Genomic DNA, 16230 nt, shown 5'->3' with positions numbered 1-16230 from the left:
GCTGCATTTTTGGTGCTGGTGGAGTTGCTTTTAAACATGAAGTGGAATTAATCATATTTTGCTGCATATTTACTTTTGGAAATGAGCAATTTCTCCATTATGTAACTTTTGCTGGCCACAGTGGAAGCGTGCAGTAAATTTATATGAATAATAATAATGTTTTAACCTTTCAGCTCATACACTGAAAAAAAGATACTTTGGACCAACCTAAAAAATTGCTCTAATTTGTTTTTTTTTTCAACTTATATTTATGATTTAGTTAGAATCTAACATTTTGATTTAAATTCAATCAATATATTATTTAACCCAAGTTAAATGGGTTAAATGGTTAATGGTTGTCCATTAAAGTATAATAATAAGTACAAAAACTCTCTTTAAATACAGTGGGGAGAACAAGAATTTGATACACTGCTGATTTTTCAGGTTTTCCCACTTGCAAAGCATGTGGAAGACTGTAATTTTTATCATAGGTACTCTTCAACTGTGAGTGATGGAATCTAAAACAAAAATCCAGAAAAATACATTGTATGATTTTTAAATAATTAATTTCCATTTTATTGTGGGAAATAAGTATTTGATACACCAGAAAAAGAAACTTAATATTTGGTACAGAAACCTTTGTTTGCAATTACAGAGATGAGACGTTTCCTGTAGTTCTTGACAAGGTTTGCACACACTGCATCAGGGATTTTGGCCCACTCCTCCATACAGATCTCCTCCAGAGCCTTCAGGTTTCGTGGCTGTCGCTGGGCCACACGGACTTTAAGCTCCCTCCAAAGATTTTCTATTGGATTCAGGTCTGGAGACTGGCTAGGCCACTCCAGGACCTTAAGATGTTTCCTACGGAGCCACTCTTTAGTTGCCCTGGCTGTGTGTTTTGGGTCGTTATCATGCTGGAAGACCCAGCCACGACCCATCTTCAGTGCTCTTACTGAGGGAAGGAGGTTGTTGGCCAAAATCTCACGATACATGGCCCCATCCATCCTTCCCACAATACGGTGCAGTCGTCCTGTCCCCTTTGCAGAAAAGCATTCCCAAAGAATGATGTTTCCACCGCCATGCTTCACGGTTGGGATGGTGTTCTTGGGGTTGTACTCATCATTCTTCTTCCTCCAAACATGACGAGTGGAGTTTAAACCAAAAAGTTCTATTTTTGTCTCATCAGACCACATGACCTTCTCCCATTCCTCCTCTGGATCATTCAGATGGTCATTTGCAAACTTCAGACGTGCTTTGACATGCGTTGGCTTGAGGAAGGGCACCTTGCGTGCACTGCAGGATTTTAATCCTTGACGGCGTAGAGTGTTACTGATTGTTTTCTTTGAGACTGTGGTCCCAGCTCTATTCAGGTCATTGACCAGGTCCTGCCGTGTAATTCTGGGCTCATTCCTCACCTTCCTCAAGATCATTGATGCTCCACGAGGTGAGATCTTGCATGGCGCCCCAGACCGAGGGAGATTATCCGTTATTTTGCATTTCTTCCATTTTCTAATAATTGCACCAACAGTTGTTGCCTTCTCACCAAGCTGCTTGCCTATTGTCCTGTAGCCCATCCCAGCCTTGTGCAGGTCTACAATTTTATCCCTGATGTCTTTACACAGCTCTCTGGTCTTGGGCATTGTGGAGATGCTGGAGTCTGACTGATTGAGTGTGTGGACAGGTGTCTTTTATACAGGTAACGAGTTCAAACAGGTGCAGTTAATACAGGTAATGAGTGGAGAACAGGAGGGCTTCTTAAAGAAGAAGTAACATGTCTGTGAGAGCCAAAATTCTTACTGGTTGATAGATGATCAAATACTTACTTCCCACAATAAAATGGAAATTAATTATTTAAAAATCATACAATGTATTTTTCTGGATTTTTGTTTTAGATTCCATCACTCACAGTTGAAGAGTACCTATGATAAAAATTACAGTCTTCCACATGCTTTGCAAGTGGGAAAACCTGAAAAATCAGCAGTGTATCAAATACTTGTTCTCCCCACTGTATACTGATTAATAGTGTGACTACAAATACACTTTAGTGCACTGTACTTTAATCTACTTTTGTTCACTAGGGATGTTAAAACGGTTTTGTGATTTTTCGAAGATTTTTTTCAAAAGATTTTTTTTCTTACTGAAAAAAGAATTAACTTCTTATGGTTTTATTCCAGTAACACATAAATAAAATTAGAAAAGATGTTTTTTTTTTGTTCATGGTGGCATGGTAACAATCTTCATGGTGAATCTATCCGTCAAAATATCTGTCTAAAAATATACAAAATTTACAGAGAATGTTGCTATGGGAATACGAGATGGACATCATAATCATTAAGATCTACTTATAAAACTACTTATAAAAATGTGTAATATACAGTGGTGTGAAAAAGTGTTTGCCCCCGTCCTGATTTTCTGATTTTTTGCATGTTTCTCACACTTAAATGTTTTGGAACATCAAACCAATTTAAATATTATTCAAAAACAACACAGGTAAACACAAAATGCTATTTTTAAATGAAGGTGTTTATTATTAAGGGAGAAAAAAAATCCAAACCTACACGGCCCTGTGTGAAAAAGTGATTGCCCCCTTGTTACAACATACCGTCACTGATTTCTGACACCTGAGTACACCTGAGTCTCTAGCCACACCCAGGCCTGATTATTGCCACACCTTTTCTTGATCAAGAGATCATTTAAATAGAACCTGCTTGACAAAGTGAAGTCCAACAAAAGATCCTTAAAAGCTACACATCATGCCGAGATCCAAAAGAAAAAATTCAGGAACAATTGAGGGAAGAAAAGTGAGATCCATCAGTCTGGAAAGGGTTATAAAGCCATTTCCAAAGCTTTGGGACTCCAGCGAACCACAGTGAGAGCCATTGTCCACAAATGACGACGACATGGAACAGTGGTGAACCTTCCCAGGAGTGGCCGGCCGCCCAAATTTACCCCAAGAGTGCAGCGATGACTCATCCAAGAGGTCACAAAAGACCCCACAACAACATCCAAAGAACTTCAGGCCTCACTTGCCTCAGTTAAGATCAGTGTTCTTGCCTCCACCATCAGAAAGAGACTGGGTGAAAATGGCCTACATGGCAGAGTTCCTAGACGAAAACCACTGCTGAGAAAAGAAAAACATTAAAGCTCGCCTCAATTTTTCCAGAACACATCTTGATGATCCCCAAGACTTTTGGGAAAACATTCTGTGGACCGATGAGACAAAAGTTGAACTCTTTGGAAGGTGTGTGTCCCAGTACACCTGGTGTAAAAGAAACACTGCATTCCAAAAAAAAAGAAAAAGAGCATTATACCAACAGTAAAACATGGTGGTGGTGGGATGGTCTGGGGCTGTTTTGCTGCGTCAGGACCTGGAAGACTTGCTGTCATACATGGAACTATGAATTTAGCTGTCTACCAAAATCTTAAAGGAAAATGTCAGACCACCTGTTCGTGATCTCAAGCTGAAACGAACTTGGGTTTTGTAGCAGGACAATGAACCAAAACACACCAGCAAGTCCACCTCTGAAGGACTGAAGAAAAACAAAATGAAGACTTTGGAGCGGCCTTGTCAAATCCTGACCTGAACCCAATTGAGATGCTGTGGCATGACCTTAAAAAGGCAGTTCATGCTTGAAAACCCTCCAATGTGGCAGAATTACAACAATTCTGTAAAGATGAGTGGAGCAAACATTTCTCCACAACGCTGTAAAAGACTCATCGCAAACGCTTGGTTGCAGTTGTTGCTTCTAAGGGTGGTCCGACCAGCTGTTAGGTTTAGGGGGCAATCACTTTTTCACACAGGGACATGTAGGTTTGGATTGTCATTTGAAAACAGCATTTTGTGTTTACCTGTGTTGTCTTTGACTAATATTTAAATTGGTTTAATGTTCCAAAACATTTAAGTGTGACAAACATGCAAAAAACAGGTAATCAGGAAGGGGCAAACACTTTTTCACACCACTGTATATTTTGACTAAATGAAATGCTGTTATTGTGTAACTGTGCAATGAAGCATTGCATCATATCATAGCATATAAACGGTGCAGCATGGTGACCATAATAACTCAACTTTTGCTGTTTTTTTAAAGCGGTGTAAAGGTTCGGCAGATGTTTCTAATTAGATAAATAATAAAGGATTATACTTATTTTTTTCTCTCTTTCCTAGATGACATCTGGAGAAGTGTGGAGCTAATGGATGAGTGAGTGCTCCTCCGGAAGGCTGGGCAAGCGCTGTCTGTGGGACTTGGCTCTTGTTTGTGCCGCCGGTGCAGCTCGGTGCCGGGTTGTGGATTACTGAAGCAGGTTTATTTATTTGAGCTGGAGCGCCGTACAGAATGAGAACTCCACTGCTGGTATTGATGTGGCTCTGTTTCTGGTGCGAAGTCCGAGGTGCTCTGAGGACTACGGGGGGTCTGAGGAGAACGGGATGGGAGCACACGGGAATGACTGCGGGTGGGCTTTCGCTCAGACGCTCCAAACGAGGATGGATGTGGAACCAGTTCTTTCTGCTGGAGGAGTACACAGGAAATGACAGTCAGTACGTGGGGAAGGTACGCCGGCTCTTTTCTTACTTTCTTTTGTTGTTTTTATTGTGTTACTTGGAGATGATACAATGCTTACCAACTTACCAGCATAACATATACTGCTGTGGATTGTGCTTGTTTTTTGGTGAAATACAGCTCCGGAAAAAATTAAGAGACCACTTTAGTTTCTGAATCAGTTTCTCTGATTTTGCTATTCAAAGATATTGTTGTTTTATTCTATAAACTACGGAACATTTCTCCCAAAATTCCAAATAAAAATATTGTCATTTAGAGCATTTATTTGCATGAAAAGTGCAATGAGAAATGCCTGAAAGAACAAACAAGATGCAGAACTTTTAGACCTCAAATTATGCAAAGAAAAAAAGTTCATATTCATAAAGGTTTAAGAGTTCAGAAATCAATATTTGGTGGAATAACCCTGGATTTTAATCACAGTTTTTATGTTTTCATGCACCTTGGCATGTTCTCCTCCACCAGTCTTGCACACTGCTTTTGGATAACTTATTGATGCCACTCCTGGTGCAAAAATGCAAGCAGTTTTTTTTTTAATTGGTAAAAAAAAAAAAAATCATAATTTTTAAGTGGTGTCTTATTTTTTTCCAGAGCTGTATATACAGTATCTGATTGGTGTGTAGGCTCCATTCCATTTCTACCCCTCTATATTGCTTGTGCACTTCTAGGGGTAGGGTGTCTCTATTCTTGTTAGGCTGGAGGGGTAGGTTAGGGGAAGTGTTGGAGCTACCCTTCAAACAGAGATTTTTCAGAGGCACGCTCAAAACAGAGGGGTAAGGTAATCAGTGGCAAATTTGAGAAGCTATTTTCCTAGTTAAAATGAAGATAAACACTGTATTACCATAGTCTAATTTGTTGTTTGAATGTTTTATGTGTTACATTTTCCTCATAACATCACTAGTGGTAAAAAATCACTAGTGGTTGATCTCATGAGCTAGCTAGCTCACTAACTTTCCCGTTCCACCTTAAATGCTGCAACATATAGCAGAGGCTGCAGCATTAAAGGTGGAAGTAAAAAAAAAAAAGTAAATAAAAGTGAATAAAAGTTAGTTTCAGCTCCCCATTACAGAGGAAGTACAGAATGGACAATAATACTAAATAATAATGTATATTTATAAATTGCTGCACAACCTGCCACCTTTCTGAAGCTAAAGCTAAGTTGCTGAACTTTAGCGCTCCACTGCTATAACTTAGCTATATCTGTATCAGGTGCTTGATGGGTTGTCCCAGTTCTTAAAACAAAGGTTTTACCCCTTTTCCCCTCCATAAAAATAGCCAAATATATCATATGATTTTGTTTTAATTTTATATTTTACATTTTTATGTTTTGAGTAGCAGGAATTGAGTCTGTAACATAGAGTTAGCAAAAAACATCAAAAATAGCTAAATGGCAGCTATGCTAATAGCATGAGGACACTGAGCACTTTCTAGTGATTTCCCCAAAATTTGTATTTAAAAAATAAACTAAAACTCTGGATACAAGGTGAAATAAACTTTAAGAGCAGTAACTATAGCTCTTTTATGTATAATAATACTGTAGTTTTGAAGGATAATTTTAATGCACACTGAGTTTAATTTATTTGCTAACTGGAAAAAGAAGGGAATTGTGGCTGATTTTAATACTGTAATGCCTCAGTAATAACATATTTCAATTAATATTGTGGCGTCGGTGATTGGTGGGTGCAAGGTATTATGGGAGTTAGCTCTTTTAGGGAGAAAACGTGTTTTTCTGTGTGTTTACATAACTATTCGTGTTTAAAGTCGTTTTTTTTTTTTTTTTTGGCCCAACCACCACCCCCCCTCTTCGGAGGACAATTAATACTTTATTTTTATTTATTTATTTTATTTTTTATTATTATTATTATTATTTATTTTATTTTTTTAAAGTCGTTTAAAGTTAAAAGTTAAAAGTTTTGTTTAAAGTCGTTTTAATGTGTTCCCTGAATATTCTAAGGTTTGTTTATATGGTTATTCTTACTTTTGTGCACCGTGATAATTTTGTTCATGTTTATTGAAGTGCTCATCGTCAAGGTAACTGTGTAACTGTGCGGTGGAGTGGGAGGTTCCGTATCGGGTGGAATCCAAGTGCCCTTTGTAAGGGTAAATAAAAAGAGCAAGTGAGCACCGGGTCCTCATCTACAGCACAGTATTGAACTTGTGTTTTTTTTTTTGTTCAATAGAGCTTTTGAGAATTATCTCTTTTAAAAAAAAAATATATATATTGAGTATTTTAGGTCTGTTTTTAGTGTTTAGGAACTATTTAAAAAAATAGTAAGTTTTGTAAAGGAAGCCGTGTAGAAATTGTTGGCATATCTCTTTTTCTCAGCTCTATTGTTTACATACTTCAGCTGTTTTTCTGCTAATAAAGTCTGATTTTTTTATATATTGGGACAAAGTGAACCCAATACTAATCAAAGCCTTAATTTAAATCCTTGGTGTTTGACCTATATCTATATATACAGGGGTTGGACAATGAAAGTGAAACACCTGTCATTTTGGTGTGGGAGGATTCATGGCTAAATTGGAGCAGCCTGGTGGCCAATCTTCATTAATTGCACATTGCAGCAGTAAGAGCAGAGTGTGAAGGTTCAATTAGCAGGGTAAGAGCACAGTTTTGCTCAAAATATTGCAATGCACACAACATTATGGGTGAGGTACCAGAGTTCAAAAGAGGACAAAAGAGGATTGTCGGTGCACGTCTTGCTGGTGACCAAGACATTAAGTCTTTGTGATGTATCAAGAGCCACGGTATCCAGGGTAATGTCAGCAAAAACCAGCAGGAAGGACGAACCACATCCAACAGGATTAACTGTGGACGCTGTAAGAGAAAGCTGTCTGAAAGGGATGTTCTGGTGCTAACCTTGATTTTATCCAAAAAAACTTGAAACCAAAATTCAGTGTGCACCTCAACTCTCCTGTTTCCACAAGACCTATTGTGGTCTAAAACCAGGTGTTTCAGTTTCATTGTCCAACCCCTGTATATACTCCTAAAAGTAGAGTAAGTTACAATATAACAGCCAAGTCATGCAAAAAACTATAAATAATAATAATAATAATAATAATAATAATAATAATAATAATAATAATAAAAATACTGTGATATACCGTGAAACATTTCATTTAGGGTTTGTTACAATAGGTTCAGGGCCCCAGAAACCCAGGCCATGCGATGTCACTGATTATGATGATGATTATTATTATTCTGATGATTTATTGGTGCCCCGTGCACTACGTGTGATCCAGATAGGCATTTTGCACACAGACCACACTCTTTGGGTTGAAGATCAGAGTTAAAACACTGGTCAGAAGATTGTAAAAGCAAGTTTAAGCACTGTGGTCAGACGTTTCCTCCAGCCGGAAGCATCGCTCACAGAGGGGCTGCGCTGGGGGGGGCTGGCAGCTCTGAGGGATCTGAACGGCTCATTTCTTTTTTTTAATAACTGAAGCAGTGCTGCTGACTCTTCAGTTGGCAAACGATAGTAAAAAGGTTTAATCACCTTTTCACTCTGTGAACTGGCTGTTCCTGACACGGGCTTTGATGTAGAGTAGCAATAATGTTGGTGCTTGATGTGATTCCTCTTCATAAAAAATTTCACTGTCTTCTGTCCGGCTGGACGCCGCAGTGAATCAGAAATAAGAGTCTCTTGCTGTTCTCGCTCCGTGTAGGTCTGTCTACTTTAGAGTGATGACCTTTGAGAAACTTTCCAGTTGATGAATGAAACATTAATTCTGGAACTCAGGCTTCTTCCTCTATGACTCTCTTTTTTTTTTCTTATATAGCACATTTCTTTTAAATTTCGGCGAGGTTTCCACTCAGATCAGGAGAGAGTACTGAATAATAGTTTGGCTACAAATTAAATGTAATAAAAGATATTAATCTCAACATTGAACTTGGACCGTTCTCAATCTCAGATTTATAGTAACACTCTTTTGGGAGTGAATGTAAAGTTCACTTAGGTCTTGGCGATATGGATAAAAAATAATACATTCTTTATATTTTGTTGCAGAATAGCGATAAACAATATACAGCTCTGGAAAAGATGAAGAGACCACTTCAGTTTCTGAACCAGTTTCTCTGATTTTGCTATTTATATCTCTATATGGCTGAGTAAAATTAACATTGTTGTTTTATTTTATAAACTACAGACAACATTTCTCCCAAATTCCAAATAAAAATTTAAAAAATAAAAAATCATTTATTTTGCAGAAAATGAGAAATGGCTGAAATAACAAAAAAAAGATGCAGAGCTTTCAGACCCTCAAATAATGTAAAGAAAGCAAGTTCATATTCATAAAGTTTTAAGAGTTCAGAAATCAATATTTGGTGGAATAACCCTGTTTTTAATCACAGTTTTCATGCATTTTGGCATGTTCTCCTCCACCAGTCTTACACACTGCTTTTGGATAACTTTTTGCCACTCCTGGTTCAGCTTGTTTTAATGGTTTGTGATCATCCATCTCCATCTTCCTCTTGATTATATATTTAGATTATATTTAGTAAAATGTGTGTGAGATATATCCGAACAGACGAGGCGTCTGCTGCTACTGCTGTGGCTGGAATCAAGATTACATATAAAGTATATAAGACTTAAATAACAAAACCCATAATTCAGTGTTACACTGGCAGGTACAGCTGACCTGTGTCTCAGGTTGACTTTAACAGAATGGAGTTTGGTTTATTTAAAGAGAACGCTGTGTGAAAACCCCCTGTTGGATAGAAGTGGAGCTTGTCCTGCACTCGGGCTGCCCTGCTTTAGCTGCTACAATATATGTGCGCAGCCTAATTTCTCCTATCTAGTATCTCTGTTCTTACACGTTTGGACAGGAGTGTTTTGTTGCTTTTGACTTGTTATAGTTACATTTCACATAGAGATGTTGAGTTAGCACACACTAGAACTAGATGTTTGCCCATCCAGCCAAGACGTGCAAAGCTGTCATCTAAGCAAGAGATGCTACTTTTGCAGAATCTAAAATATAAAACATATTCTGGCTTGTTTAACACTTTTTAACACTTTTGTATCACTTTTTAATTCTATATGTTTTGTTTTATAGTTTGTAGGACTTTAGTATTAATCTATGATGATTGATCTTTGACTGGTTCTGTATATCCCATGTTATATGTACCAGGTTATATCATTGTTAATGGAAACATGACCAAACACAAGTTGGACAGTACTTGATTTAATAAGATTTAAGAGATAGAAGTACTATTAAACTGTATAATACTTAAGCAAAAACTTGAGCAATATTACAGCAGTGCCAATATTACACGTTATAGCACCAACCTCGAGTGTATTATTGAGATTCTACCACATTTCCATTATTTCTGTTCATTGAAATATTTTGAGTCAAAGAGGAAGAGAAAGTACAATCTGTTTGGTTATAAAAAGTCTGCAAGTTAAAATAGTTCCATTGCTGCTCTGTTTGTAGCTGTGCTGTTTGGCTTGTAAGCGCTGCGTCGTTGCTAGGTTACCTATACTGTACGTGGCGGAGTAATACATGGAGAGCTTCGGTTACAGTGCATTACCGGCTGATAACGGCCCTCATAGAACGCCTCTCAGCCAGTCACATTGCAGGTTTGGAAACAACTGTGGTATAATACTGCTTTTATTAGTGTTGATGTGTGGTGCAGCATATTTTGGATTCTGAACTTAGGCGTAGATGAGCCTCTTGTGAGGGGAAAACCAGTTGAAAAAAAGCTTTAAAAAGGAGCTGAAACTAATGATTATTTCTGCGTTTAATTAACCTGTAGTTCGGGAGTGCGCCGACTATCAATTTAATGCTGACTTTAATGCCACTTTTTTACAGCCAAGCTGGCAACCGGAGGCTTGTTTTTGGCCACTATTTATTGCTCAGGGTGCTTTGCTTTTAAAAGCAGCAGAAAACAAAGACGGTAATGTTGTTTATCTGCTTTTTATCCGAAGCTAAAAACTTCAAGGACTAAATGAATGTAGTGATGCTGATGGTAAAAGCTAAGATTGGCTAAGCCATATATTGTGATCTACTAATTACTCTAATAATTATCTTCACTCTAAAGAGAAAGAGCTCTTTGAGTCATAAAAACAATTTTTTTTTTTTTTTATATAGAATAATCTACAAAAGTTTTTCCACCTGCAGAAAGAAGAGCCCTCTAACAGACAGAGAACTGTAGAAGCACTCAAAGGGTTTTTTGGGTGTAGAAACAGTAAAGTATTGGTCAAAGAACATTGGGAGAACCCTTGAGAAGAGTTGTTACATACTCCAATGTAAGAAATTAATGTAATTTTATAGAAAATTCTAGCAGTGAATTAATGTTTTAAATGAATAGAGAATATGTAGTTCGTTGTACATTGTTTGTTCACAAAGAGGTAGTTTTACCATAAGCCTTTCGGAAAAAAAAATTATATTTATGTAATGCACTCAAATATAAAGATTCAATAAATAAATAAATGAAATAAATATGTATTATTTGCCGGTTTTATGTCCATAGTAGTGACATTATTATTTTAACATATTTGTATTCTGTGTACTACTATTATATAAGTTCTTCTATTTCATGAAGTACTATTAGTCAAATAAACTTCATAACATTATGGAGGGAAAAGTGTGTGCATTTGCATATTGGGTGTGGTCACCAATTTCTGGCTCTCACTATCAGTGTGTATTGATTATCCCCAGGCTATGTTACATAAACTTATGCATCGCATGTTATGATCTAGCCCCAGTGTTATAGACTGTAAGAACAAGCATCGTTTTTAGTGATTGGAAAAGGCATGTTGTGTTTTGCTACTTAATCAAGTGACCAATTACACTTTAAGCAGAAATAACTTTTTGAGTCATTTAATTATTAGTGTCATATTCCCTACACTGTAAACCCATGATGAGTTTAAACTCAAATAAATTAAGTCTGTTTTATGTCAAATATAACGGAATATTTTTCCAAATATTACTCCACTAGCTGAACATGTGTAGCCACATAAACATTTAAAAAGAGTTTAATAAACTGTTGCCATTGGTTTTTGACACAGTATATTTGCATAATACACAGTGACTGTGCATGATTTAAATCATTAGGATATTATGAAATAATAATATAATTAAGTTTACTAATGTTATGTGAGACAGTACACTCTAAAAAGTAATTCCGATGACCTTTAGCCAATAATTAATATTGCAATACAATAAATTCCCTGTTGTAAGATAAAAAATAAGTTTACTAAAACTCAAAAACTAATTCACCATACTTAAAATACTTTTTTGGATCAGTTTAAATCTACAAAAAGTCAACACAACTCAAAGTCTATTGCAAACTGTTGCATTGATTTTCTATTGCTGTTTAGGATTTGTAAGGTTTGGCCAGGCATTCCTGCTCTTTATTTCACAGTGGTTTTATTTTGTTGATGTCGATCAATTTCTGAACCATAGACTGTGTATAGCTGGGCAGAGCATCGTCTCTCAAAAGTGAAGCCACCACAGGTCGGGTGCCCCCTGCTGTTCGATTTCAGAAAGCTGTGTTACCCCACCCATCCCCATAGGGTTCAATAGCAAAACAGACAACTTTCAATCACGTTTTTTTTTTTTTAAATATACTGTAATTTTACATCCATTATTTAAATGTAACAGCTAGTGTAACCTCTGCTTATATTGTACAATTTTTATATATTTGATCCACACAGAATTCGTTTTTCAAAACGTTATTCAGCTCTATTCAAAAAAGGTGTGGTTATTGTAAAAGGGCTGGTTATGGGCGGGACCAATAACAGACAGTCAGCTCCGCTCCGCCCCGCTCTGCAGCCTGTGACCTCGAGGCAGCCCTCAGGGGCGGGGTTATTTAAATGAGTAGGCTGTCTCTCCACAGTCTTTCTCCCTCCTCTGGTCTCTACTGCGCAGACTCTGGTATCAGGATCGCCAACATGGTGGAAGATTTTTGCTTCATTTTCACTGAATGAATGGGAACGGCGACACGGCGTCCATCTTTTTTACAGTCTCTGATCTAAACAGACCAAAGTCTCTCTTCAGCTTTCTGCAGCTTCCTTATCTTGCCACACAAGAACAAAAGTAGATCCAGTCGTTACCCAGAAGAGTCCTGTTTTCAGCATCATGCAGATGTTGAAGAGCAGCGGCCCAGCCGACACCGGCCGAGCGTGAACTCGAGTGCGGATAATTGACTTTGAAGTTTTACTTTAGAATAGCACGGTACACTGTGCCGCATTACGCTCTCCTCTGTCAGTCTGATCCAATCACAGCAGACGTCAAAGGCGTTCGGAGCTGACTGCTGTCTGGCTCGCTGCTGGCGGGTGTCCATGTCATTTATAATAAAGCGTTTAAGGTTCCGTGTCGCCCCCCCCGAGCTCACGCTGAGCTCCGGCAGAATGAAAACACGGTGCCTTGTCAGGAAGGAACAAGCCGGAGCACAATGAAGCCCACTGAGTGCACTAGTGCAGTCCACTCAGGCACTGTGGTCAGAGGTCAGATCTCTACTCTTCAGTAATACAGGCTGAATTCTTATTCTGTGAATGGCATCCAGAGAAAGACAGAGAGCGAGTGTTATTCTCTCTCTCTTCGCAGCGGAGATGGACGTTTAAAATTCCGCTGGTTCGGTCGGAGGACATGTTCATTCAGCGTGAGACGCAGTCAGAGCCCAGATGTTGGAGAAGTAGAAATCAGACATCTCAGAACAACTTATTTCAGTTTTAGAGAACTACTGTCAGGAATATGATTACTGTTTCTCACTCAGCAACCATCTGAGTGACAAAGATCTTTTACACCCTGTCTAAGATGCTAAGTTGTGAACATCCCGGACATCCCTTTCAGACAGCTTCCTCCTGCGTCCACAGTTAATCCTGTTGGATGTGGTTCGTCCTTCTTGATGTTATGCTGACATTACCCTGGATACCGTGGCTCTTGATGCATCACAAAGACTTGCTGTCTTGGTCACAGATGCGGCAGCAAGACATGCACTAATTTGTCCTCTTTTGAACTCTGGTATGTCTCCCATAATGTAAAATGACAGGTGTTTCAGTTTCAACAGTTTCAGGTAATTCAGTTCAAAATGTGAAACTCATATATTTTATAGATGTATTAAACAAAGAGTGATCTATTTTAATCAGAACGTTATATAAGTCCTTTGGCAGAGTGGGCATTGTGTCAAGTCCTGCTGAAAAATGAAATCCGGGTTTTTAGCATAGGGAAGCATACGGTGCTGAAAGGTTTTCTAGGAAAACACTGCACTGACTTTGAACTTGATAAAACACAGTGGATCAACACCAGCAGATGACATGTCTCTCCAAACCATCACTGACTGACCATCAGTAAATTTTACATTTCATTCAGAAATTGAGGAACCAGTGTCTGGAGGAAGAGGGGAGAGACACACAGTCCAAGCTGCTTGAGGTCTAGTGTAAAGTTTCCACCAATCAGTGATAGTCATGTCATCTGCTTTACAACCAAAATTGTTTAATTATTTCATGTTTTTCTGTATAAATGTGTCATATAATTTGATATGATCTCTTATAAAACAAGGGTTTTAATAAATATAATGTGCCCAAAATAAAAGCTCATGTAAAGTTGTAAATTTATACAATGTCAAGTTCATTCAACTTAACTGCGTCTTAACTGCGTCAAACCTAGATGATAACTTGAATCAACAAAATTAGTTTTGTTCACACAACAATAGTTTTATTAACTAAGCTTTTTTTCAAATATTGTGAACTTAAGGAATTTAGTTTATTGAAAAAATAAAAAAATACATAAATAAGAGAATAAAGGTGACTTGTTCTTATAGCCTACAACACTGAGGCCTGGCAACTAACACATATATTACACTATTTGATGCCCATGATAAGGTAGCTTTGGGGAGCAGACAACACAAAGATGGTAAATAAGGGAGAGGACACGCCTAATATGCAAATATATAGTGCCAGGAGCCTATAGGAAAGCTGTATGATCCAACAACACTGTAGAAAGAGCACTGAGACATGTATAGTATAGTAAAAGTTGATTGAAATCACATTTTTTTAATGGCTCAACAAGTATTTTTAAGTTTTCAGGTTGAATTTCTCTGAACTCATTTTATTGAGTTGATAATAATAATATTGATAATATTAGTTCTTCTAACTAAAACACAATCACTTTTTTTTATTTTAAGCACATTATATTTGTCTATACTCATTTTATTATACATTTATGCAGAAAAACATAAATTTCCAAAAGGTTTGTATATATTTTTTTGTCGCTGCATTTTAAGGGTGTAAATTTCTGTAGGCATTGAAAAAAAATCCCAGCTGAATTTCCAGTACTAACCTCAGCCTCTTCAGAAAATCTCTGATGAAATCTTTTGGAAACATCTGTCAGTGATCCAGACTATCTTTCTGGGTGCAGCCGAGCAGAGTGAAGTATGTGTGGAGGTGCTTAAATGAGGGAGCACGGAGTGATTGTGACTTTGGGAGGTTTTCAGACTGTTAAAATAAGTAAATCCATCTGTTTATTATACATAATTTAAACAGATAGAGGTCTGTGGAATAAGTGTTAACATATTTAACATGTAGAAACTTTAAACTACCACAAATCACACAAGGTTGGTTACAAAATATGGAAAATGCTACTATTTTTTTTTTTTTTTGCATTGCATTTCTTTAATTAATTTTGACTTCTAGACAGGGTAAATTCAAGATATTTTATTTCATTTGTCCAATTGCTGAATTTTAACACATTAAGGATATTTAAGACTAGTAATTAGTAATTATTAACAAAAAAAAATGAATAAACATATATGTGATATCAAACAGGTGATTGTAATCATGATTTGGTACAAAAGCATACTTGTTACTAATAAAGTAGTATGGATTATTGTAAAAGTGCAGATTTCATTTTCCAGCAGGACTTGGCACACTGTCTTATATATAAATATACAGCTCTGGAAAAAAAAAATTAAGAGAGCTCTTTAGTTTCTGAATCAGTTTCTCTGATTTTGCTATTTATAGGTATATATTTGAGTAAAATGAACATTGTTGTTTTATTCTATAAACTACAGACAACATTTCTCCCAAATTCTAAATAAAAATATTGTCATTTAGAGCATTCAGCATTTAATTGCTGAAATAACAAAAAAGATGCAGAGCTTTCAGACCTCAATAATAATGCAAAGAAAACAAGTTCATATTCATAAAGTTTTAAAAGTTCAGAAATCAATATTTGGTGGAATAACCCTGGTTTTACAGTTTTCATGCATCTTGGCATCATGTTCTCCTCCAGTCTTACACACTGCTTTTGGAAAACTTTATAACTCCTGGTTCCTCTTGATTATATTCTAGTGGTTTTCAATTTGGTAAAATTAAGGAAAACATCATCATTAAGTGTTCTTTTATTTTCTTCCAGAGCTATATATATATATATATATATATATATATATATATATATATATATATATGTATATACAATATTCAAATTTTCTGAGATAATTATTTGGGGGGGTTTTATTGGCTGTAAGCCATAATCATTCACAATAAAAGAAATAAACACTTAAAATAGATCACTCTGTGTGCAATACAGCTGTATAAATATGCAAGTTTCACATTTTGAACTGAATTACTGAAATAAAATAACTTTTCAATGATAATCAAATTTTTTGAGATGCACCTGTTTGTGCAGATTGAACTGAACAGCCATGTAGAAGAGAGGGAACAGGTCACAGAACAACCAAATGTAAAAGGTGAGA

The 16230-nt window shown here is 36.8% G+C and overlaps 1 protein-coding gene across 2 annotated transcripts in view; it reads left to right on the top strand.

Annotated features, from left to right (window-relative positions):
• Positions 1 to 16230, top strand: part of LOC103041335 (cadherin-10) — a 170585-nt gene that overhangs the window by 95857 nt on the left and 58498 nt on the right. For both annotated transcript variants that reach the window (XM_049464732.1, XM_049464733.1), the window contains one exon: positions 4145 to 4529. In XM_049464732.1, coding sequence (XP_049320689.1) covers positions 4314 to 4529 — 216 coding nt within the window. In that variant the 5' untranslated portion in view covers positions 4145 to 4313. The remainder of the gene's footprint in view (positions 1 to 4144; positions 4530 to 16230) is intronic.

Source organism: Astyanax mexicanus, chromosome 15 (genome assembly GCF_023375975.1).
Source record: "Astyanax mexicanus isolate ESR-SI-001 chromosome 15, AstMex3_surface, whole genome shotgun sequence".
NCBI lineage: Eukaryota > Metazoa > Chordata > Actinopteri > Characiformes > Acestrorhamphidae > Astyanax > Astyanax mexicanus.
Note: the sequence above shows the minus strand (reverse complement) of the source record. Positions and strands in the feature narration are given on the sequence as shown.